This window comes from Eptesicus fuscus, chromosome 7 (assembly GCF_027574615.1).
Source record: "Eptesicus fuscus isolate TK198812 chromosome 7, DD_ASM_mEF_20220401, whole genome shotgun sequence".
Taxonomy (NCBI): domain Eukaryota; kingdom Metazoa; phylum Chordata; class Mammalia; order Chiroptera; family Vespertilionidae; genus Eptesicus; species Eptesicus fuscus.
Genome location: NC_072479.1, coordinates 37681964 through 37706071, shown reverse-complemented (window position 1 = coordinate 37706071; position 24108 = coordinate 37681964). Strand labels below are relative to the sequence as shown.

The 24108-nt window shown below is 38.2% G+C and overlaps 1 protein-coding gene across 1 annotated transcript in view; it reads right to left on the bottom strand.

Moving 5' to 3' along the window:
- The window catches only part of CAPS2 (calcyphosine 2), a 57563-nt gene that overhangs the window by 1519 nt on the left and 31936 nt on the right, over positions 1-24108 (bottom strand). Inside the window, exons 10-17 of the mRNA XM_054718395.1 lie at positions 21762-21836; positions 20808-20903; positions 20626-20719; positions 15762-15880; positions 14836-14912; positions 13017-13171; positions 6642-6761; positions 3981-4077 (exon numbers count right to left, since the gene is read on the bottom strand). Of these exons, the coding sequence (XP_054574370.1) occupies positions 3981-4077; positions 6642-6761; positions 13017-13171; positions 14836-14912; positions 15762-15880; positions 20626-20719; positions 20808-20903; positions 21762-21836 (833 nt within the window). The remainder of the gene's footprint in view (positions 1-3980; positions 4078-6641; positions 6762-13016; positions 13172-14835; positions 14913-15761; positions 15881-20625; positions 20720-20807; positions 20904-21761; positions 21837-24108) is intronic.

Here is a 24108-nt window from a genome sequence, read left to right as displayed (position 1 = left end):
CCGGGCCTCTAGTATTAAATAAGATTGACTTTATCCTATAAGAAGATGCTATTGAGAATCATATATGTTAAAAATTTTTAATTCTTTAGTATATTATTTAAAAAGAGAACATAAAATATCTGATTTATCCTTCTTAAAATTCATTTGATATTTTTTTTAATTCAGAAAGAGAACAATAAGCTATTTAAATAAGTAACTTTGATCATATTATGGTCATTTAGAGGGGGAGATTGATCTCTCTTTAATACCATTTTCTTGGGAAGCTTCCACTGATCACCCAATGTAGGTGTTCCATCAGAGAACTCTGCTCACTAACTTGCCACCCCTTCATTCCCTACCCTCCTGGCACTGATCTACCCTCAGGATCTGAGAATAGAGCAGGAAAAAAGACATTCATTAATTTTTTGATAAAAAAATAAGAATTAAGAGATGAAAGGAAGCTATAGATGGTCAGGTAATACACAAAGAAAATAAACAGAAGCCCATATATAAAAGTAAAAAAGGATTAGAAAAAATCTGTGACTCTATAAATCATTTTATTTTTTTTAATTTATTGTTTTATTTAAGGATAGTTGATATAAATAATTTTAAGCCTCATTTAAAATAACAAAATTAAATGAGAATGCCACCTTAATTGTTTGTCTAATAGGACAGGCAAAATTATGGTCAGAGTTGGATCTTTTTCAAGCACTAGAGGTTCTATAATGGACTTAGATAACAGTTCATTCAAACTAAAAGAATAAAATCTGCTTTGAATAGCAAAATGCTTAATGTATTTTAAAAACATGTATAAGAAATAAAGAACAGTGATTATTTTTTAAAGAATAGGTTGAATAAACAAGGACTGAATAATTGTGCCATACAGAGATGGTAATATAAAACAATAAAGTAAATTTGTGATTGAATGTTAATCAAGGATAATCAAGATCTAATCTATATAAAAATATATACATATTGGCAGAAGAGATTTCTCTGTTTATCATCCATATTTTTAACAATTAAGTTTTCACACTATTTTTTTCTAAGGAAAACACTTTTATTTAAATTTGTTTCAAATAGTCAATCAATGTATACCTCCTTTGTATTCCCACCCAGGAAATATCCACTCTATCTTTGTAACCTTTCTTTTGCTTCTCTTAGTATTTTAATAAACAGCATTAGATTTCTAATACTAGTGCATAAAAAACACTTGATAAATTCCATTTCTATTAAAGCTGAAAATACTTTTTAAAATAAATTATTTAAACTAAAAAGAAAATATTTTCTGTAGTTAAATTAAATTCTCTGATCTAAAAGCCTTAATTTGAAATTAAATTATAAACAATATATATCCTAAAGATGGGCATGTGAATCAATTATAATTTTTAATGATAGATTTAACAAAAAAGTTTTTTTAAAACAGTAACAGACTTTCCTCTTTTTAAGATTGTTTGGTTTGCTAGCTTGTCTTCTTCAATGTGAATGCAAAAACAAGGTATGTAATTACTTAAACTAACAAAGGTTTATCCAACAACAAAACAAAACCCTCACCAAGAATTCACCAACACATAAAAAAAAAATAAAAAATCTAGAGCTACTTAAGCAATTTAATTAAGATTATTAGAGGGGAGAAGACAAAGACAAAAATAAATGGTGTTGAAAGCACCTAATTTTGAAAAACATAAACTATCTTGTTTTTATCTTTAGTATGACAATTTAAAGGACAAAAAATCAGGGGATGGCATGGGTTTTAAGGGAAAAACATATATACTACAGATAACTAAATAATATTAGAAATTCTCTTTTAGCAACTGTAGTTCATTTAAAGTCATTGATAAGCAAATTAAGCTATTTTGACTTGAAATACATTATTAAAAATTGGGAATCAGTGGTGATTATTAGCTTTAATCTTCATACAAATGCTGTGGGGTTTTTTCACTTCACAATTAAAAGTAATAAATAAACTATTTGCAAGGGTTAATAACAGAAATAAACCAAAGTAATTACAGTGTATCTTTTTAATATTAAAAAAGGAAAATTCTAGAACAATAGTCTTCTATAGTATTTATCAGTAATCAAAATTATGAATTAGAAAGAGATTATTCATTTAATATAAATCATGAATGATCAATATACATACAAAAATATGTTCAAGCTCCCTAATAATCAGGGAAATGCAAATTTAAAAAATATAGCCTATTAGATTGGCAAAAATCTGAGGTAAAATAAAATCTCCAACTAATGGCAGTATAATCTGGTATAGCTGTCTTACAAAGCATTTTGGAAGTATCAATTAAAACTTGAAATGTTGATATTCTAGGTCTTGATATTACCCCAAGAAAATAGGCCAAATAAACAAACTCATTAATTTATTGGTTGCACATAATAAGTAGAAATTAAAAGTCTTCCAATAGAAGACTAGCCAGGTAGATAAGTATTCACACTATTTTTTGCTAAGAAATAGGTAACCTGCACTCCATTATAATAGATTGACTTTTTAAAAGAATAACATGCAGCAGATAAAAATAAGATAGCTCAACATGGATTAACTTAGAAATAGTAAAACATATCCTTTATAATAAAAGCCTAATATGTTAAGTGTCTGATCATCCGGTCAGCCAATCAATCAAAGCGTAATATGCTAATGTTATGCTAAGGCCGCTCAACTGCTTGCTATGACGTACACTAACCACCAGGGGGAAGACACTCAGACTGGCAGGTTAGCTTGCTTCTGGGGTCCAGCCAACCAGGACTGAGCGAGATGGGCCAGACACGCCCTGGAGCCCTCTAGGAGCCCCTCCTCAGCTGGCCAACCTCCCGCATCCATTCCCAGCCCAATTGTGCACTGGTGGGGTCCCTTGGCCTGGCCTGCACCCTCTTGCAATCCAGGCTGAGGGACACACACACCCCCAGTGCATGAATTTTGTGCACTGGGCCTCTAATTGTTGAATAAGATAGCAAACTACACAGCAATATGTTTAGTGAACCATTCATGAAAAAACTTCTAAAATTATTAGATACTTATAGTACATATAAACTATGAAATTCTATAAAGAAAGGACTGAAATATATGTACATATTAGAAGCCCAGTGCATGAATTCGTGCATGGTTGGGGTCCCTTGGCCTGGCCAGCCGGGGGAGGTACCGCGGGAGGTTGGCCCCAGCAACAAGCTAACCAATGGCCAATTCCATGAGGAATTGGGCTCTCTCCTCCCTCCTGTCTGGGTCTGGGGTGCAGGTGAACCAGATTCGGTGCTGTCAGGGCCCCAGCAGCAAGGTCTGGGTCAGTGCATGTCATAGCGACCAGCTGGTCTTTTCGGTCATTTGGTCATAACAATCACTTAGGCTTTTATATATAGAGATTAAATAATAGTAATTGCTACCCCTTTAAAGGGAAATGCAATGTTAAGTGGCCAAATGCTTTCTATATAATAAAAATTCACTTATAAATCAATTATGTATTTATGAGTGAATTTTTATTATATAAAGTCAGAAGAAATATAGTAGGCAATGAATCTCTAGAATTACTTTGAGATTTTCTCTATATATTCAAATTTTCATTATATATATATATATATATATATATATATATATATTCTCATTATATGTGTAGCTTTACCCTTAGAGAAAGACATTCCCTCATTCTGCCTTAAATCTTCAAGTATAAGCACATTCCGTAAAACTAATTCAGAGAACTCACACATGTAATTATCTATTCTCTATATCTATTTTGTTATTTTAAACTCAAATTCCTCAGTAGCTGAAGAGAAAATAAAAGTTCAATCTTGATTATAAACATTGAAGAAAAAATAAGTAGACAATAAACCTGAGAATTTTTAAATGAAGGTCAAAGAGCTCTCACTTTTCTAGTTTAAAATATAATTATTTATTCATCCCCTAATGGCCTCAGGTCTACATTATAAACTAATATTATTTGAAGATATTACTTTCATTAACTAACATTTTAGAAATCGAATGGATTTTACCTCATAATAATTACCTGAAATTACTTGAGGGTGCTTCTTTGCACAGTAACATTTTCTTATGTCTATGATAGGCACACTGCCAGTTTTGTTGAAATCTAGTTTCATAAAGGCCTAAATAATAAGAGAAATGTTATTTTTTTCTATGAAATCATTAGACACGCAAACCTCATTTTTTATTCTGCAGTAGTTAGTTATAAGCCTTAAACAAGACAATTTAAAAATACTAAACTGATATATGAAGGAAGCATCATGAATGCAAGAAAGGAAGGCATTGGAGCAAGATATAAGGTGCCAGATGATGATTGTTAGCACCAATTCACTGTCAACAGGAATCCCCAATTTGGGGTACAGTGAAAAAGGAAACTTTATCCAGTGCAAACAGCTCAAGTGTGAAACAGCATGGCTGCAAGATGGTCCTCAGAGGTGGCCCCTCTCACAAAGCTCTGCTCCTGTCCGGTAGGCCTGCTCTGATCCGCTCTGAGCTCTGCTTCATTCTATCTGAGGCGATATCTTCAGTGTTTCAGCTCCAGCCTGGGGAAAACAGCCTTTAGCCTTCAACAGAAAGGGACGGTGTACTCCCTGAGCCAGAGGAAGGCTGACTTACAGAGAGAGAAGTCCCTGCCCCTGGACCTTAATTAGTCCATCCTCATGCAATAGAGATCTCCAAATCCTTGAAGTTTGGCTGGTCCAAAAATCACTGTCCTGATTGGTCAGTGAGCTGATCTGATTGGTCAATGAGATGCTAATGAGGATATAGCTGCACAGTTCCAATTGAACAGGGGAAGTCTCAGTCCTATTGGTTGAAACACAATTTCAGGAACTCCTCTGTAAGGGCGGGCTCATACAGCAGGAACACAGTGCAGGCAGGCAGGCAGTTCAGTGCGGCCTTCTCCCTGAAGCACGGTCTGTGTGAGGGCGCTGTTTAGAAAGGGCTGCTAGGCTCTGTTTATAAATTTGAGACCAGTTAGCCACCAGGAGCCCTTCTTGGAAGGTATCTTCTTTCTCGGGGTCGAGATAGGTAACCTGCACTCAAGTATTAGTTCTACCACTTTCCAGCACCTTGGCTTTGATCAAGTAACCTAACCTCCGTTGCCCAGGCTTTCCTCCTCTGCACACAAGTTAGGTAAAACACCTCTCGGGTAACTTCCAGCGTAAGGTTCGCATGGAACTGATAAATGGCTAAGACAAGTTACCAGAATTATCTTGATTTAAAAGTGACTTCCAAATATTCCATCACTAAAATCAAAGAGGTAATTCAGTTAAAATGGCTCTGATCCAATACGACTGGTGCCCTTACACTAGTAAAAAGAAGAGATTAGGACAAAGACAACGCAGACTGACGGATGGCCATGTGAACGCCCTGGGAGAAGCCTATGACAAGCCAAGAAAAGAAACTTCAGGAGAAGCCGAACCTGCTGACACCTTGATCTTGCACTTGTAGCCTCCAGGACTTACAGACAATAGATGTCTGTTGTTTAAGCCCCCCAGTCTATGGTACTTGTTATGACAGCCTTAGCAAACTAATACAGTACTTTAAAACTCTACTTTTGTCCTCTATTCCCAGAACCAAGATGTCTGAGACAACTCTCCAGTTTCTACTTCTGATACTCAAACCTATCCCCAGGATATGTGAAGCACAAATAAATGCAAACGTATAAATACTATGAGGAGAATTTGTTTGGCTTAAGGCTTTTATTGTGTTTTTGGCCAGCAGAGATTTGATATTTTTCTATTTGAGATTGACACTTGATGTAATGTCTATACTACTTTATACACAATAGCTTTGTTCAATATTAGGTACATAGACATTTGATATTAAGTATGTAAACAAAAGAGGGAAAAAAAACTACATTGCTCAAAAGTATGTTCTAGAATGCTACCAGAACTGGAGTAATACGTGGTTCCCTATAAAAATCAGTACTCCTGTTTCTTAATTCCAATTTAACATGATCATTTTAATCTTCATTTTAACATTCAGTACACTTATTATAAAAAAACAGAGAACCATCTTAGTCATCCTAAGGTAACACGTATTGCGTCTTGACCATGGGAAAACCAAACAAGAAGAATTTTACATGTATTATCTCATTCAACCCTTATACCAACTCTGTGAGATAAGGAACTGAGGTTCAGGATATTTAAAAACACATATAGTCACATAGCTAGTAGTTTATGGAGCCAGCAATTTATGGAACTAGTAATTTGCGAACCAAAATTCGATTCAGATTTTATTTTCCTTTTATATTATTTTTCTAAAACATATGCATAAATTATTTAGATTTATCCTGGGAGAGTTGTATTTGTATGTGTTTGTGTTTTATTAAAATCAAGATACATTACAGATAAAGGGATTTAGAACATTTTCAAGGTAATTCATTCAAGTCTTAAGTAAGGAACTTAACAATCTATTAAAAGTAACTATTTAAAGCCCAGCATGTGTGGTTCAGTTGGCTGAGCACTGTCCCATGCACTAGGAGGTTACCAATTCAATTCTTGGTCAGGGCATATGCCTGGGCTGCAGGCTCAATCCCCACTAGGGGGCATGCAGGAGGCAGCCGCTCAATGTTTCTCTCTCATCAATGTTTCTATATCTCTCCCTCTCCCTTCCTCTATCTGAAATCAATAAAAACATACTTTTAAAAGTAACTGTTTAAAAGATTACTTAATAAAGTTACCTTTCGAACAAATGATTTTCTGTATTCATTCATTTCACCAATGATGGCACGTCTGAATTCTCCATAGTCAACCTTGCCATTGCCATTGTCATTCAGAATTAGCCATGAAGACTCAAAATCCTAGAAATAACACAGAGACCAATGACTCTTACACCTTACAGCTGTGCATGACCACAAGATAATAGTATTTTGTTACATCTTTTATAGTCCTAAACAAGGGAGAGGACTTAAGAAAATTCCCCCCCAAATTATATTCAAATCCAATCAAAGGCACTCAGAAAGCTATTTAAAGAAACTCTGTGGTGAACAGTCCTGTAAATGTAATAATCATTTAGGAATGACAATAAGACACAAATTGTCTTTTTAAATTCATTTTCTTTCCATACAAAAATAAAAAGTGCTTATTGTTTACTTGGTTTTGGACATTTAATTATTTTTATATATTATATCTGTGACAATTAAAAAATCACTTCGGGTTCTGGAATGCCTCCAATAGCAAGAGAACCAGTAATTGCATTTCTGCTGGTCTTCAGGCTTGAAAGTATAAAGCATAATATTTGAATGATTCTAATACTATTCCATAATTTACAGCATAAGGTGTTGTTTTGAGTAAATCTGTTATGCTAGTTTGTTCATTTTACCATTGCCACTTATTGCTTTGATAAATGCACTACTTAATAGAATATTCTATTTACAGAGTTCCTAATAACAAAGGAATCACGCCATGAGATTTTCTTAAATTCAGGTGTCAGTTGTTAGCTTTAAATGAGAATGTAAATAAAACATCTGACAAGGTGACTGACAAATAATAGTGAAGCAGGATAGTAAGAAGTGAAGAAAATTGCTTGGCAAGTGGGCCGGGGAAACTGAGACAGACAGCTGAACAAACTGGCCAAGCAATTTACAGCCAGATACAGATAGGAAACCCCGGTGCCTAGCAATGAACAGAACTAGTGCTAGATCTCACCCCCAGGGTGGCCTTTCCTCCCCTGGCAAATGGCTGGGCATGTGATTTAGACTCTCTGACCTCTCCCTAGAAATAATTGTATTTCAGCTCCAGTCCCAGAAAAGCAGCAAATCCAAGCAGGTGATGCCAGGACCAGCTGCAATGACTAATGACCCCCTGTCCTGGCCCTGAACAATCATTAGAGAGACTGTGACTCTGAAAGGACACACCTGGAAAAGCTGATGAATAGTCCATTGAGATCTCCCCTAAATTCCCAGCCTTTAAAAAATCCTCAAAACAAAGGGCCCAGAATACCCACTCTCTCCTGGGAGCATGCCCTCACCTTTGCTTCCCCCCACCCTTCTTCCCTCTCAGACTTGCATCTCCTAAATTTGAAGGGACCTGAGGAGACCTGCAACCAGGGGGAGCAATGGGCAGCAGCACCAGCTCATCCAGGGCTCACCCCCTGAACCTGTCTCCAAGGCCCCTTTCCTCTAACTCCCCAGTGAGCCAAAGCAGCCCTGCCTAGTCTCCTGTTGCTTCTTCTATCCTAGGTTCTTCCTTGTTTCACTGCCCCCAGCTGTAGTAAATGTACTCTCAAAATCACCTGGACTTGTGTTGTAAAATCTTTCCTGCATGAGATTAAGAACCCACACACAATCTGCTGGCCCTTAGGCAGACCCGCTCAGGCCAGGTCCCCTTTCCAGTAATAACAGGTCCTCAAAAAATATTCTCTTCTACTTTCTCCTAATTTTTCAAATAAAACTTCAGTAAGAAAACCTAACTCTCAACAACCCATACATTTTTTTGTCTGCCTTAATGACCTATACATGATACAGACTTTAAGTGTCTGTAAAATGAGCTTTTAAGTATGAACTCATAACTAATATGGATAGGAAAGAATGAATTTGCTAACCCAACTCATGGAATACTAGATTTAAAAGACAATGCTTGATGCTTAAAATAAACAATTCTCAAAACTTGAATAAGTTGCCAAAACCGGTTTGGCTCAGTGGATGGAGCGTCGGCCTGCGGACTGAAAGGTCCCAGGTTCGATTCCGGTCAAGGGCATGTACCTTGGTTGCGGGCACATCCCCAGTAGGGGGTGTGCAGGAGGCAGCTGATCGATGATTCTCTCTCATCGATGTTTCTAACTCTCTATCCCTCTCTCTTCCTCTCTGTAAAAATCAATAAAATATATTTAAAAAAAAAAAAAAAAACTTGAATAAGTTACCAAAAGTGGCAACAAATTTATATAACCCCCAAAATATGGTACAGAATGAAAAATGATAATTAGTTGAAGAAAACTGAGGTTTATTCAATGATAGTATCTTTATAGAAATTAAGCTATTTATGGTGTATACCAATTTTTTTCTACGTGATTCATATATACATTTACTTATTTGTGCAAAGATGGCTGCATAAAGATATGTATTGCAGCATTTATTATAATAATTATAAACTGGAAATAACCCATAGAAAAGTGGTTAGTAAAGCAAGTTTTAAAAGAAACGGTTATTTTCTATATGTTAAGTATTTATATATTATTCTAATATTAAGATTTTTAAACTTTATTTTTATCTTACAGTATTACAGATGTTCCCCCTTTGCTCACTTCCACCACCCCTGCCCCCTTCCCTCTGGCCATCTCCACGCTATTGTCTGTGTCTATGGGCTATGTATATATGTTCTTTGGCTAATCCCTTCGCCTTCTTTAATCCAGTCCCCACCTCCCCCTGAGAGCTGTCAGTCTGTTCTATATGTCCATGCCTCTGTTTATATTCTTATTTTATAGCCACTTAATTTTGCTTATCATTGCATGGCCAGTCTCAGTGTGTGGGGGGACGAGATAGGAAATATTATCTACACTAATAAAAGAGAAACATGCAAATTGACTGTACCTCTGTCATGCCAACAAGCCACGCCCACAAGCCAATCAGGAGCGAGTATGAAAATTAACCCAACCAAGATGGCTGCGGCCACGGAGCTAGCAGGAGGCTTGGGTTTCCTCGGCAATGGAGGAAGCCAAGCTTCCCCCTTGCTCTGGCCAGCCCTGACCCCCGATTAAGGCTACAAAGTTTCAATTATAGAAGATAAATAAATCCCAGATACCAGGGCCTCTGTTTGGGTCGCCAAGGGGCGTGGCCAGCCTGCGAAACACCACAGGCCCCTCACCCAGGCTGCCCCACGCCCAAAGGGAACCCCCACCCTGATCCAGGACACACTTCAGGGCAAACCAGCCGGACCCCACCCGTGAACCAGGCCTCTATCGTATCTAATAAAAGAGTAATATGCAGATTGACCATCACTCCAACACACAAGATGGCTGCCCACATGTGATCAAAAATGGCTGCCCCCATGTGGACACAAGATGGCTGCCACAAAATGGCCAGCAGGGGAGGGCATTTGGGAGGGACCAGGCCTGCAAGAGAGGGCAGTTGGGGGCAATCAAGCCTGCAGGGGAGGGCAGTTAGGGGTGACCAGGCCAGCAGGGAAGGGCAGTTGGGGGGGACCCAGGCCTGCAGGGGAGAGCAGTTGGGGGGGGACCAGGCCTGCAGGGGAGGGCAGTTGGAGGGGACCAGGCCTGCAGGGGAGGGCAGTTGGGGTGACCAGGCCTGCAGGGGAGGGTAGTTAGGGGCAATCAGGCTGGCAGGGGAGCAATTAGGCATCAATCAGGCTGTCAGGTGAGTGGTTAGGAGGTGATCAGGAAGGCAGGCAGGCGAGCAGTTGGGAGCCAGCAGTCCTGGATTGTGAGAGGGATGTCCGACTGCCCATTTAGGCCTGATCCTACTGGGATGTGGGGTGGCCTGGGTGAGGGGCCTGTGGTGTTTTGTAAGCCGGCCATACCCCTTGGCAACCCAAGTGGAGGCCCTGGTATCTGGGATTTATTTAGGATCGGGCCTAAATGGGCAGTCGGACATCCTTCGAGGGGTCCCAGATTGGAGAGGGTGCAGGCTGGGCTGAGGGACACACACCCCGTGCATGAATTTCATGCACCGGGCCTCTAGTTTAAAAATATATGAGAAAAAGGGAAAGTTTACTCATATTCTAATAAAAATTTCTCTCTCTGTTAGATGCCTTATGTAATTTTTTTGTTTTTATTCCTGAATCTAATCATAAAAATTTAGCAAATCAGCCAAAAAGGGAACTATTGTGGTGATGCAGAAAGAGTACTAGACTGCCTGTCTGGTGTGGCTCAGTGGTTGAACTTTGACCTATGAACCAGGAGGTCATGGTTCAATTCCCAGTCAGTACACATGCCCAGTTTGGGGGCTTGATCCTCAGTGGGGAGCATGCAGAAGGCAGCCGATCAATGATTATCTCTCTTCATTGATGTTTCTATCCCTCTATCTCTCTCTTTATATATATACACATATATAAAGAAAGAGTACTAGACTGGCCTGAATTATCTAGGTTCTAGTTTTATCTCAGTTATTAATTACTGGTGTAATTGTGATTAAAGACACCAAGGTTGCCCTGGCCGGTAGTACAGTGGTTAGAGTGTCAGCTCATGCACCCAAGGGTCTCGGGTTCGATTCCCGGTCAAGGCGTGCACCTGGTTTGCAACTTCACTCCCTGCCCCTTGTTGGGACTCCTGCCCCCGGTTGGGCTCGCATACGGGAGGCAACCAGTCCATGGTCGAGATCTCTCTCTCTCTCTCTAATATCACTAAAAATAAATAAAGAAATAGAGCAGGAAATATGAAGTGCCCTGCCTCTGCCCTAATGGGGTTTACATTCCATTTGCAGGCACAGCCTGACAATACTTAAAAAGTAGCATAAAGAAAAGAAAATGGGTAAATGATAGAGAGAAGACCAGGGATCACGGGACCAGGTGGGTGCTCCTATAGCCAGAAGTGTCAGGGCCGTACTCTCTGTAGAGAAAACTATGTCTGAATGATGAGAAAATCCAGCAGGCAAAGGTCTAGAGCAGTGGTCAGCAAACTGCAGCTCGCAAGCCACATGTGGCTCTTTGGCCCCTTGAGTGTGGCTCTTCCACAAAATACCACGTGCGGGCGCGCACGTACAGTGCGATTGAAACTTCGTGGCCCATGCGCAGAAGTCTGTTTTCGGCTCTCAAAAGAAATTTCACTCGTGGTACTGTTGATATTTGGCTCTATTGACTAATGAGTTTGCCGACCACTGGTAGAGGAAGGTTACTCCACAGCAGAGGAACAGCATGTGCAAAGGCTCTGGGGGTGGGGACCGAGGGCATGAACAATTTGTAATTCCTGGACAGGCCACACTCCCTCTCCCCTCCATGCCTTCACATGCGCTTCTCCTTTCTGTGAATGATCCATTGTCTGATCCACACCCCTCCCCTCTTGTCTGCTTAATTCCTCATGTTTAAAATTCAGTTGGGATATGTCCTCCTCCAGGAATCCTTCTATGATCTTCCCTATAACCTGATTTGAAATGTATCCCATGTGTTCTGAAAGCATGTTCTACTTAACAGATACCATTTTGTAATCATTTATATCTTTCTATCCTTTTATTATGAAGACCTTTGAGGACAGAGCATATCTTTTCAGAGCTTTGGATAATGGCTAGTTAATATGCTCTTAATATACAGTGTCCCCCCAAAATGTATACACTCTGAATTATTATAAAGTCAGTGTTTATTAATATATAGTTCATTTTCAAAATTTAAAAGAATCTAGAGAAATGAATAATTTTTTTTTTTTTTTTTATTTTTGTCAATGCCTGTTTTCAAACTGATGACTGTTCTGGTCCAGGCACTGCTGATAACTCAAAGCAATGGAATCCCAAACATCAAGAATCATTTTGTTAAGTATTTATGTGCCCTCAATTCATCAACTATTGCCGGTTTTGTACCATAAACTTTCTATTTTATGTATCCCCATAAAAAAAGTCTAGAGACGCTTTAGGATAAATTTTCTTTGTTCAAAGCTTAGTCTAGCTTCACCCATTATTTCAAATCAGTTAAACCTGAGAAGGAGTGAAAACTGAGTTATCAGCTGTTAAAGTGTGTATACATTTACGGGGCGGGGGGGAACCCCACATATATATATATATATGGTAGAGCAGGCATCCTCAAACTACGGCCTGCAGGCCCATGTGGGTGTTTTTGCCATTTTGTTTTTTTACTTCAAAATAAGATATGTGCAGTGTGCATAGGAATTTGTTCATAGTTTTTTGTTGTTTTTTTAAACTATAGTCCGGCCCTCCAACGGTCTGAGGACAGTGAACTGGCCCCCGTTTAAAAAGTTTGACGACCCCTGCGGTAGAGGAATGAATGTTGAAATTTTTAAACAACCAACAGGGCTTATTACCTGGTGGCTTAATACTAATAACAGGGCATAAAGAAGAAGAAGGAGACAAATGAACTACTAAAATTTCAGTAGAGAAGTGAAGAATATCATCTAAGAATAATAAATCATTCACGCAGTGAAGTATCTGTATGCATACCTTTTCAGACATTTCTAAGTGAAAGACTTTTAGGGCTTGCTTAAAATCTGCTTTATCTAAAAGTCCATTTCCTTCCTTGTCCAGTTGTCGAAAGTATTTTCCCATTGCAGTCAAAATACGGACACCTCTTTTGTGTAGCTGTTCTTTTAGCTTATCTGTTTAGGAAGAGGAAAGAAGTAAACTAATACTTCCTGTTCACAAATTTATCAGATTGCAATTGTCTCTCATGTAAGAAAATTAAAGTTTATGTAACTGATATGAGTAATCTCAACCAAATTGAATGTATGACTGACAAAAAACTTTGAAAAATAGAATCCTTTTAATAAAGAAGGTTATGTATAAAATTACGTGCAAATATACCAGAACTATAGCACCACTGTGTGGTGAAAGTGTTATTTTTTAAATATAGGAAAACAATGTTTCACTTTATCAGCATGAAAATAACCTAAATGTTGCAAGTAAAATTTTGTTTTCTAGGAATCCTCTTCATCTAACAATCCCACATTTTTTCATCTCCTTCCTCTGTTTTTGTTATTCAAATGAATTACAAAATTGACACCAGGCAAGTCACTCAAAGCAATGGAATCCCAAACACTCAGTTCAAAATGTCTAAAACAGTTTGCAATTTTCAAATTAAAACTTCCATGTGAAATAGCATCAAGGCTTGGAGTGTTATTCTGTACTGATACATTGAAAGGAATCCTTTCTTCCAGGAATTCATAAGAAGTTATATTCTTAGGCCCCTAGTATTCTTTGTGGGTCAGCGATTTCACTTAGTGCATTATGTGCCATCTCAAGAAAATATAGGGAACTTTACTGATAACATAGTTACTAAATAAAATATATAGAGGAAGTAAAGGTCACTAGACACAATAGTGACAAATAATATATTGCCTATGATAGAATAAACAATTTACAAACAATGGCATCAAGAATATTTGAGACTTCAAATACCAATTCCGACAACTTTAAAATGTTTCTAGTCTTCTTACTCCATGATCATCTCTAAATTATAAATCAGGATTTATCAAAATTCATAAATTATATCATGATCCTCTATGATTACTTCTAAGCTATGAAATTCAACAAAAGAATTGTCTGAGCCTAGTATACTGTAGTAGAAGATTAGACTCTAGAAATAAAATTTGTAATATGTGTTAGTGTCCACAGCCTACATCAAATATGTAAAGTTAATAAAACCGATTATTTTCCCCATTTTAGAGATGAAGAAAGAGGTACAAGAGATTACACAATAATATGTCTATTGAATGACAGCGTCCAAACACATCTAGCTTCCAATCTCGCACCTTTTCTTTTCACTAAGCTACTATAAATCTCTTTCTGATGTCATCTAATGCATAAGACAAGTATTATATTACAAAATTAGCTACTTGATTCAGTTCATGAATAAACCCATATTGCCTAGTTCTTTCTAAGTGTTAAATTCATAATTCAGATAATACTAGTTATTCAGTTAGATAGGATTATTAAAGTAGAAGAAATCTTTAAAATATTTGTAAACATATACAGTGTCCCCCCAAAACTGTATATACCCTTTAACAGCTGATAGCTCAATTTTGAAAATGAAATGTATTTTAATAAAAACTGCCTTTATAATTATTCAAAGTATGTGTATACATTTTTTGGGACACCCTATATATGTATGTGTACGTAATTAACTTATGAAAAGATAAGCAAATAGAAAATATAAGTCAAGTGCCATAAAATTAAGAAATACCTGAAAAATACTGCTTTACTACTTACAAAGAAAATTGTTAAAAATGTAAAATAATTGAGAGTATGCTAAAATGACACAGACCTTGAATGGCTGTGAAGACCAGCCTATCATTGGCTTCTTGCCTGGCTGTATCATCCTCCTGTTCCACAGAATCAGTTCTGCAATTGACATGTTCACAACGATAAAAATACATTAATCAGGTCCCACCTTCCGCCTGCTGATTTAAGCCCTGGGAGGATTAAATATGCTAAATCAAGGGCTAAAATCCTTAAAACCTTCCAAGAACTATCTTCAAGCATTATATTCGTTTTTGTGGCCATTTCAGTGTTCTTTTAAAATAATTAAAACTATTAAATTTAAAAGCAAGCAGTGTTACCTTGCAAAGTATAAAGTGCTATTTTGGAAAACGAAAAATGCATTCACTTTGAGCCATAAAATAAAATGAATTAGATTTATCACTAAGAAACACAGAATAGCATATATTTACCACTAAGAAGCACTCAGCAATAACAATAGCATATATAAAAATAATTAACCTAAGTCCAATTCATTTAAAAGCCTTTTTTATTCATAGCATTATTTTTACATTATGGATATTAGCAATCAATGAACACTAGTAACACGTAGGACCCAAGACACTTTTAATGCTATAAAAACAAAACATCACACTACAATGTGGGGAAAATTATGAATATTGTACTGTATCTCATCTTTTAAATGTTATTTCTTTGTTAGCATTTTATAAAATAAAAGTGTTATAGCAAAGGCCAATTAATACAGTTTCTTTAACATAAAAATGGGACATTTTTGTTCTTCGCTTGATTGTAACTGTTTCCACACATGGACTGTGAGGTAGCACATAAAATAGACAAATAATAGCTATGCTTTGTTTTAAAAAATATAAATCTAACTAAAGTCAAAATGCTTTGGGATTTAATTTAATTTTAAGATAATAAATAACAGTGTTTTCACTTTCCTTCAAAATGACAAATGCATGTTTGACTTACCTGAGATAATCTGAAGCTACCGGATCAATATTTGTGATTCGAAGGATAAGTAATGTGTTTTCTTTTATGCTTTCTGGAAGTCTGTGATGATCAGAACTTAAAAATGTCAAATTTGCACCCTAAAAAAATTAACAGATGAATTATTTAAAGCTTATAATGTCTAGAAGAAGTAAAATACAACTAATACTAATTTTAAATATTCAATTTTAACTATGTGACATGGTATACTTTTATAATGATTTTTAAAAAGCATTTTAGAGACCATTTAGAAGTCACACAGGCTTCAACTAATAATATAGGAAAATAAAGGAACTAATCTCCCAATCAATCTCTGAATTAGAATAATCATCTATTTAACAATCCATGTAGAAAAATAATATAAGAACTCCATCTTCATAAGAATCTTAGAAAGAAATGACAAATTATTCAAATGAAAATAGAGCTATTGATGCACAGAAAGGTGTACTGCAAATTGATGAACTGTGATAGATCAATCACACTTTTTCAACTAGTCTTTTGATAACAAAAATCACATAAACATAAAACCTACTTTTAACCTAATTTGAACTTAAAGGCTTCAATAAAGTATTCCTATCAACTATACTTAATATACTCAGAAAATTGTTATTATTTTGATCTCTAAGTTACTCATATAAATATGGTCAGATGGGAAGTTTAATTTTCTCTCTTAAAAATAATGTAAGAGCCCTAACCGGTTTGGCTCAGTGGATAGAGTGTCAGCCTGTGGACTGAAGGTTCCCAGGTTCGATTCCAGTCAAGGGCATGTACCTTGGTTACGGGCACATCCCCAGTAGGGAGCGTGTAGGAGGCAGCTCATCGATGTTTCTAACTCTATCCCTCTCCTTTCTTCTCTGTAAAAAAATCAATAGAATATATTTTAAAAAATACTTTATTAGAAATAATGGAAGAGATTTCTCTCCTCTCCTTTTTCCTGTAGCATTTACATAAGAAAACGTGTAGCTCTAAGTGCTTCCTCCTTCATTTGAAATGTATATAAATTCTTTTCAAATAATAATAATAAGCAGTTGAAGAAACTATGTGGGTTGTGTAGTAGGGTTATATGTATAAGAATGTACATAGAAGATAATGTGTGTATATATTCATGTGTGCATAGGTTACATCCATGTGATCTGTATCAGTGCATCCGAAGTTATACATTCATGCATATGAGTGAACATATGTGGGTGCACTTTTTATGCATGTGTGCCTGTGGGCATGTGTGTGTGTTTATTTGATTATTATCTTAATAGCTGGCACTAAAATTTCTTTTAGCAAGTGTTCAGGAAAAGACCTTGGTGGGGCATATGGAAAAGTTCCAGAGTAACATCTGGAAGTCAGAAGAAACATCCCCACCCCTGAATTAAAGAAGGACAATAGAATATTTCTGCATAAAGAAATGGAATATTGAAGAGAGGAGAAAAAGATGGGAGGAGTCAAAAATAGAATATTGAAGAGGAGGCGCCTTTACTATGGGAAATACTCAAGGGACATATTTCTAAGAATAAGAATGTCTGATAAATTGTAAGCTGCTGACACTGCTGCAATATTAACCTTCCTCCAGGTCTCTTTCAAAATGTCTTCCATACACCAAAGCATCATGTACATGGTTTGTGTGCAGATTTTCCCAGCTCTCTCCCTTTTTCTCTTCTTTTCCTTGATGGAAATCATAAAAGGGCACAGAGTTCCACATCTGCTTCAAGTGACAGAGAACAGGAATAGTAGAATAAATCATAAACCACACTAAGTTATTGGAGACAGCACTCAGAGCTAGAGGTAACTTCAATCATGGGGTAGGCATTAGACATCCTTTCTGCAGGGTGTGAAGTAGGAGTCAGAGCTGATTTTCTCCAGATTTCAAGAAGAAGACTTGAGTGACACGTGTATATTCTATTTAATCCCAGTTTAAGATGTAAAGTTTGTCCTCACCTAACAGTTACTACATCTTACTGATTCTACCTCCTAAAGAGAATTTTTAATTTTATTTTTCTAACTAGAGGCCTGGTGCATGAAAATTCATGCACTGGAGGAGGGGGGGTCCTGCCCCCTCTCACAGCCTGGGAGCCCTCAGGGGTGGGAGGTGACCAAGCAATCAGGGAAAGGTGACGTCCCATCACACCTCTGCTGCTGCCACTGCCAGCAGCACAAGCCTCAGCCAGTTACCTGAGCCTCGGGCGGCCCTGGGCGGCTGAGGGGCTGAGGGGACTGGGTGACTCTGGAGGCATGTGCACGGAGTGGCCAGGCCCACCTGGGGGCGGGCCCAGCCTTGCCACATGCCTGCTGCCCCGGTGAGGCTAAGGGGACTAGGCGCACCATCTTGTGGCTGTGGGCAGCACCATCTTTGATGGTGTGGCCGTCAATTAGCATATTCCCCCCTTATTGGCTATGGACGTCGCAATCTTTGAGGGCAGGGCAGTCAATTAGCATATTATCTCCTTATTGGCTGTGGGCTCCACCATCTTTGAGGGCGGGGTAGTCAGTTAGCATGTTCCCTCCTTATTGGCTGTGGGTGCTGCCATCTTTGTGATGGTGTGAGGGTCAATTAGCATATTCCCTCTTTATTAGATAGGATTAGCTTCACAGACACAGCCACTTGCTACTTCAGGTTGTCATAACCTCCTTCCTAAATCTATATATTTCAATCCAATCTGGTTCTTTATACCTAGTCTTTAATACATCTCTTTCCCACATAGTAACTAGGAGGTCTTTCTAAATCACGAACCTGATGTCACCTGTCCACATTCTGTCCACATCTTATCTCTCAATGACTCCCCAACACATTTTATTTATTTATTTATTTTTAAATCCTCATTGAGGATATGTGTTTTTTTAATTGATTTTTAGAGAGGGGAAGGGAGAGAAAGAGAGTAAAACATTGATCGGTTACCTTCAGTACACAACCCAGGCATGTGTCCTGACCCAGAATTAAACACAACACATTTTAGATAACTCTTTAACAGAGGCTGCTCTTAATAAGCTCTGACTCATTCTTGATAACACCAACTCTGAACTCTATACTCCAGACAGACTTTCCCTCCCCTCTCCAATCTCCCTATCCAATCTAGCTAACTCCTCCTCTATTGAAATTTAGATGGCACTTTCTTCATGAAGCCTTCTTTGACTCCACAAATCTAAATTATTACCCCTCCTATCTGACAATGTTTCCCATTATTCTAAATTCAACAAAAGCAGGGAATGGGTCTAACTTACCCACTGTGTTCTCTCTAATGCTTAGCCTATGAATACACAGTATTTGTTACATGAATGATCATGGTGGATAGTGCTGCATTGTAATCATGAGATAACATCTATACTAGTAAAAGTTTAGGTGTTCCTCGCACCCTCGTGCACGATGTCGCCACAAGATGGCCCTGTGCACAGCGGAGGCAGGGCCTGGCAGCCGCTCTACACAGTAAGGCCTGGGGGTCTCTCGGCTCCTAGCAGTGCTGAGGAGGTCGGTCCTGGCATCTCCGCCACTTTGCGCAGATGAGGCGGGTCCTGGCAGAGAAGACGGGTCATGGCAGGGGAGGGCAGTTGTGGGCAATCAGGCCAGCAGGGGAGGACAGTTGGGGTCAATCAGGCCAGCCGGGAGGGCAGTTGTGGGCAATCAGGCCAGCAGGGTAGGGCAGTTGGGGGTGATCGGGCCAGCAGGGGAGGGCAGTTGTGGGTGATCAGGCTGGCAGGGGAACAGTTAGGCATCAATCAAGCCAGCAGGGGAGCAGTTAGGAGGTGATCAGGCTGGCAGGCAGAAGCAGTTAGGGACAATCAGGCAGGCAGGCAGGTGAGAGGTTAGGAGTCAGATTGGAGAGGGTGCAGGCAAGGCTGAGGGACATCCCCCATGCACAAATTTCATGTACCAGGTCTCTAGTCCTATATAATAAAAGGCTAATATGCAAATTGTCCCCTCAATTGAGAGTTCTATCAGGGGGTGGGGCTGGCTGGCCAACTGCCCGAGGCCCTTCCCCCCAACCAGCCACACCCTCAATTGCCTCCCCCCACCCCAATTGGGGTGGGCTGGTCGGACCCCACCCATGTATGAATTTGTGCACCAGGCCTCTAGTGTGAATATAATGATTTAAAATGTAGGAGCACTATAGAAATTATAACATTATCTACTAGAGGCCCGATGCATGAAATTCATGCAAGAGTAGGCCTTCCTTCCCCCAGCTGCCGGCAGCTCCAGAGCCAACTACCTCTCTGTGTGGAGAAAAACCATGTGTCCCCAGAAGATAAGCTTGTTTTAGGTGGAGCATTGCCCCTATCCCAATGGCACAGCCCTATAAAACCTTTGTTTGTTTGTTTGTTTGTTTAATCATCACCCGAGGATATTTTTTCCATTGATTTTTTTTAGAAGGAGTAGAAGGGAGGAGGAGAGACAGAGAGAAACATCAATGTGAGAGAGACACATCAGTTGGTTGCATCTTGCACGTGCCCCAACCAGGGCCAGGGATTGAGCCTGCAACCAAGGTAGGTGGCCTTGACTGGAATCAAACCTGAGACCCTTCATTCTGTAAGAAGAAGCTCTAACCACTGAGCAAAACGCTAGGGCCCTGGAAAGCCTTTAAAAGTACCAAGAAACAAGCTCTTCGGGGCTTACATTGGGGATTTGGGTGGGGGCAGAAGGTAATATGACAGGGAATAAAAGCTATGCTTCCATTCAGAGCACTGGGGTCTGAGTCTGAGAGGCAGAACCTCCAAGGAAACATCAACCATTGGCCATTCACACAAATAAATGCCCCTGCTCAGGAAGGAGAATCAGCTAAGAGAAGTCCACTCCTCCAGCCCCACAGGAGCCCACAAAATCCAACATCTGGAATTAAACCTTTGTACACATGCTCAAACTTACAATATAAAAATCGCCAAGTTGGTATTGTTTTCCTTTTCTTCGCCCACGCTGATGACTATAAGTGTTTTTTTTAATAAAAGGAAGCACATTTGTTCTAGAAGTTAAATGACAAGAATGTGAAATTAGTCAGCTTCTCTCAGAAGTAGTCATCTTGAGAGATGTAACAATGCTTTATGGCATACCTATTTTTCCCAAATTGCCGATATTCGTAAATTGTAAGGGACTGATCATGAATAAAAAAGAACCCAACCAGCTCTCTGCAAGCATCACGTCCATTTCTAGAAAAAGAGAATAACACCAAAGGTTTTCAAATAAGATCATTTTCAAATTAAATAATAAGCTAAAAATCATCACGTCAGAGGGATGATACTAACTCCCTGGAGTGTGTGGCAATAAGCAGGGGTTAGGGGAAGCCACGGGAAAACATGCCACAGCTTATGCAGTGCCCATTTTAGTTAGATTTGGATGGAGGAAAAGCTTTAGCTTACACAGATATGAAAATGGATATATAGATTACTAATTTATATAGACTTGTAAGGTAAAGTGAAAGATCTTTAAAAAATGTTGAGCTTGCAAGAAGCCAATCAAGGATATGCATTTATTATCCTTTGTCCGAGAAAGTTCAAAATCATTAAACAAACATGATAATTTAAAAAAAGGCTTTACCATTAGTGTACACAAAGAATATCAAGTATCATTTACATTTTACTGGAAGTATATAATACAGAGAAAAGAGAGTTAAGTATCATCTACTTTGTCATCTTCTTGCATCTATCAATAATCTACTCTAATTTAAGTCATTATCATGAAATTATATAAAGCAGCTTACATAAAGTTTATTTTTTTCAATGACTTAGAATCTTCTGGTAGTAATATATACCTTTTAAAAATTCACTTCTCTATTTCTTTTTGAAAGACATTTTAAATAATTTCTGATTAAAATGCTTTTAGTTAGGTTCATACTTCCTATAATTTTTGTAACAGATTGATACATATTACCTAAAAATGTTTGTTCTAAATTCACATTTTCACTTGTTTGTGACAAATTTAACTAATCTCATTATTGTCATTTCTATTTGAAAATAGGATACATTTTATAATCATAAGATTTAAAAGTTTAATAAAATTATAATTACCTTGATATGACCCTACAGTCAAATTGCACTTTATGAGAAAGCATATTTTCGGTTAATGTAGAATGTGTTCTTATCCTGTTAAGAAACACATTTGTCAACAATGATTTTAAAGTTACATACATTTGATATAAACAATAAAAGTACCAAAAAAGTTGTTAATGTTTTGAAATACACAAATTGCATTAAGATGACCTCTTAACCTCTTTTTTCCAGATTGATAATTGCAGCAGACACCTAAGATATAAGCCTAAAATATGGGACGTAAGACATGAACAACTTTTATGTTAGAATGTATAGTAGCATCCTATATAATAAAAGGCTAATATGTCAATAGTCCCCTCAGAGTTCAACCAGAAGACTGGGAGTTCGATTGCTCGCTATGATGAGCACAGACCACGAGGGGGCAGTGTGGAACAATGCAAGCGACCAGCGGCGGTAGGGTGCTGAGGGAGTGAGGAAAGGAGGAGGGGGGTGGCGGGGAAGCAGGGAACCTGATTGGCCCTGATTGCTGGCCAGGCCTAGAGACCCTACCCAGCATGAATTTCATGCAACGGGCCTCTAGTAGTGCTATGAAAGTAAATATTCAACGAAGATAGCATATTTGTGACTGGCAGTGCTACAGGGCTAACCCGACCGGCATTTCTAACCCTATTCTTCTTGCTTCCCTTCCACTATAGAATTTGCTTTCTTAGCCTTTTCAATTTTAGGTGACTGAGCAACCCAGTTCTGCCAATAAACTTCCAAGAAAGACTTTGTTTTGTCCGGATAAGAGAGTGGCATGGGAAGAGCCCCACTGTGAACATGGCAGGGATATGACACTAGGAGCCACTCTAACCATCAAGTAGCCATGTCAGAAAGACCAATAAGCCGAAACCTGTTTGGCTCAGTGGATAGAGCATCGGCCTGCGGACTGAAAGGTCCCAGGTTTGATTCCAGTCAAGGGCATATACCTTGGTTGCGGGCACATCCCCAGTAGGGGGTGTGCAGGAGGCAGCTGGTCGATGTTTCTCTCTCATCGACATTTCTAGCTCTCTATCCCTCTCCCTTCCTTCCTGTAAAAATCAATAAAATATATTTTTTTAAAAAAGAAAGACCAATAAAACCTGGAAGAAGTCAGCCCAGAGTTGTGCCAGCTCTGAGCTACTGAACTAAAACCAACAACAACGTCCAGCAGCCAGTTATACATAAAAAAATAAATGCTGACTTGTTTAAGTCACTAGCAGTCAGCTTTTCAGTAGGGATAGCTCAAAACATCCCTTACCAAAATAACAGAAGAGTGAAAAAGAGAATTCGGTGAGGTTTTAGCCTTGGAATTGGTCTATGAGACCTCAGATCAGTCATTTAATCTTTATGGCCTTCAGACAGCACTGAATGATCTCACAAAGATTGCTCTTCTTAAAGTTCTATTTAATAATATGAAGCAAAGCACCACTGTACACACTTTGGCACTCTACTACTAATAATCTCTTTTATGTTAAGAAATCTTAAGATTTAGTGATATATCTTTAATCGCCTTCCTAAATAGTCTTATGATATATCCTGCAGGTATAATAACATTGCAACAATGCAAATAGCAAGGGACATAAAGATCTTCAAATGTTTTATCTCTATAAAATCCAGGTCTCTATGAAAGGTATACAAGATACAGCCAACAAGAGTCAGTGGACCAAATGAGTTTGTGAACACAGGGTAGAGCCATAAAAGCTTGATCATCTCAATTCAATTTAATCCATTAGTATTAATGTGCTTATTGAATGCCCATTATGTGCCACAAAGAATTCTAAATGCTGAGAAAATAACAGCACTAATAATAGCTACCATTTATTGAGAACTTCCTAGACACTAGTTATTATTAAAATCACTTTAATGTGTATTGGCTTATTTAATGCTTGCAATAACTCCATGAAGTAAGTATTATTATCCCCATTTCACAAATAAATTCTACATAGACATATAGTTAGTACATGGCAAAGCTAGCAAAAATCTTGCTCATAACCATTATATTATATTGCTTCTGAAAGGTGAACAGAACTCAGTATAACTGTGATAAGTTGAAGTAATAGCTTTAAGGAGTCTAGTGTCTCCTTGAAAACATAAAAGAAGTAAACAGGTATCTATATTATTAACGGAAAGTTCCATGTTGGGATTTTAGGTATCTGATAAGCAGTACCAATAAACTACCCAAGTTCTTAACCAATACAGAAATAAGAATTAAGCAGATCAATATCAAAATATGAATTTTATCATTGATTGAGTTTAGGAATGCAGCAACAGGAAGCTAAGTCTTTGATGCTAGAATTTAACAGACTAATTCACTCATTCCCATTGGGGAGGTACTTGTTAAACA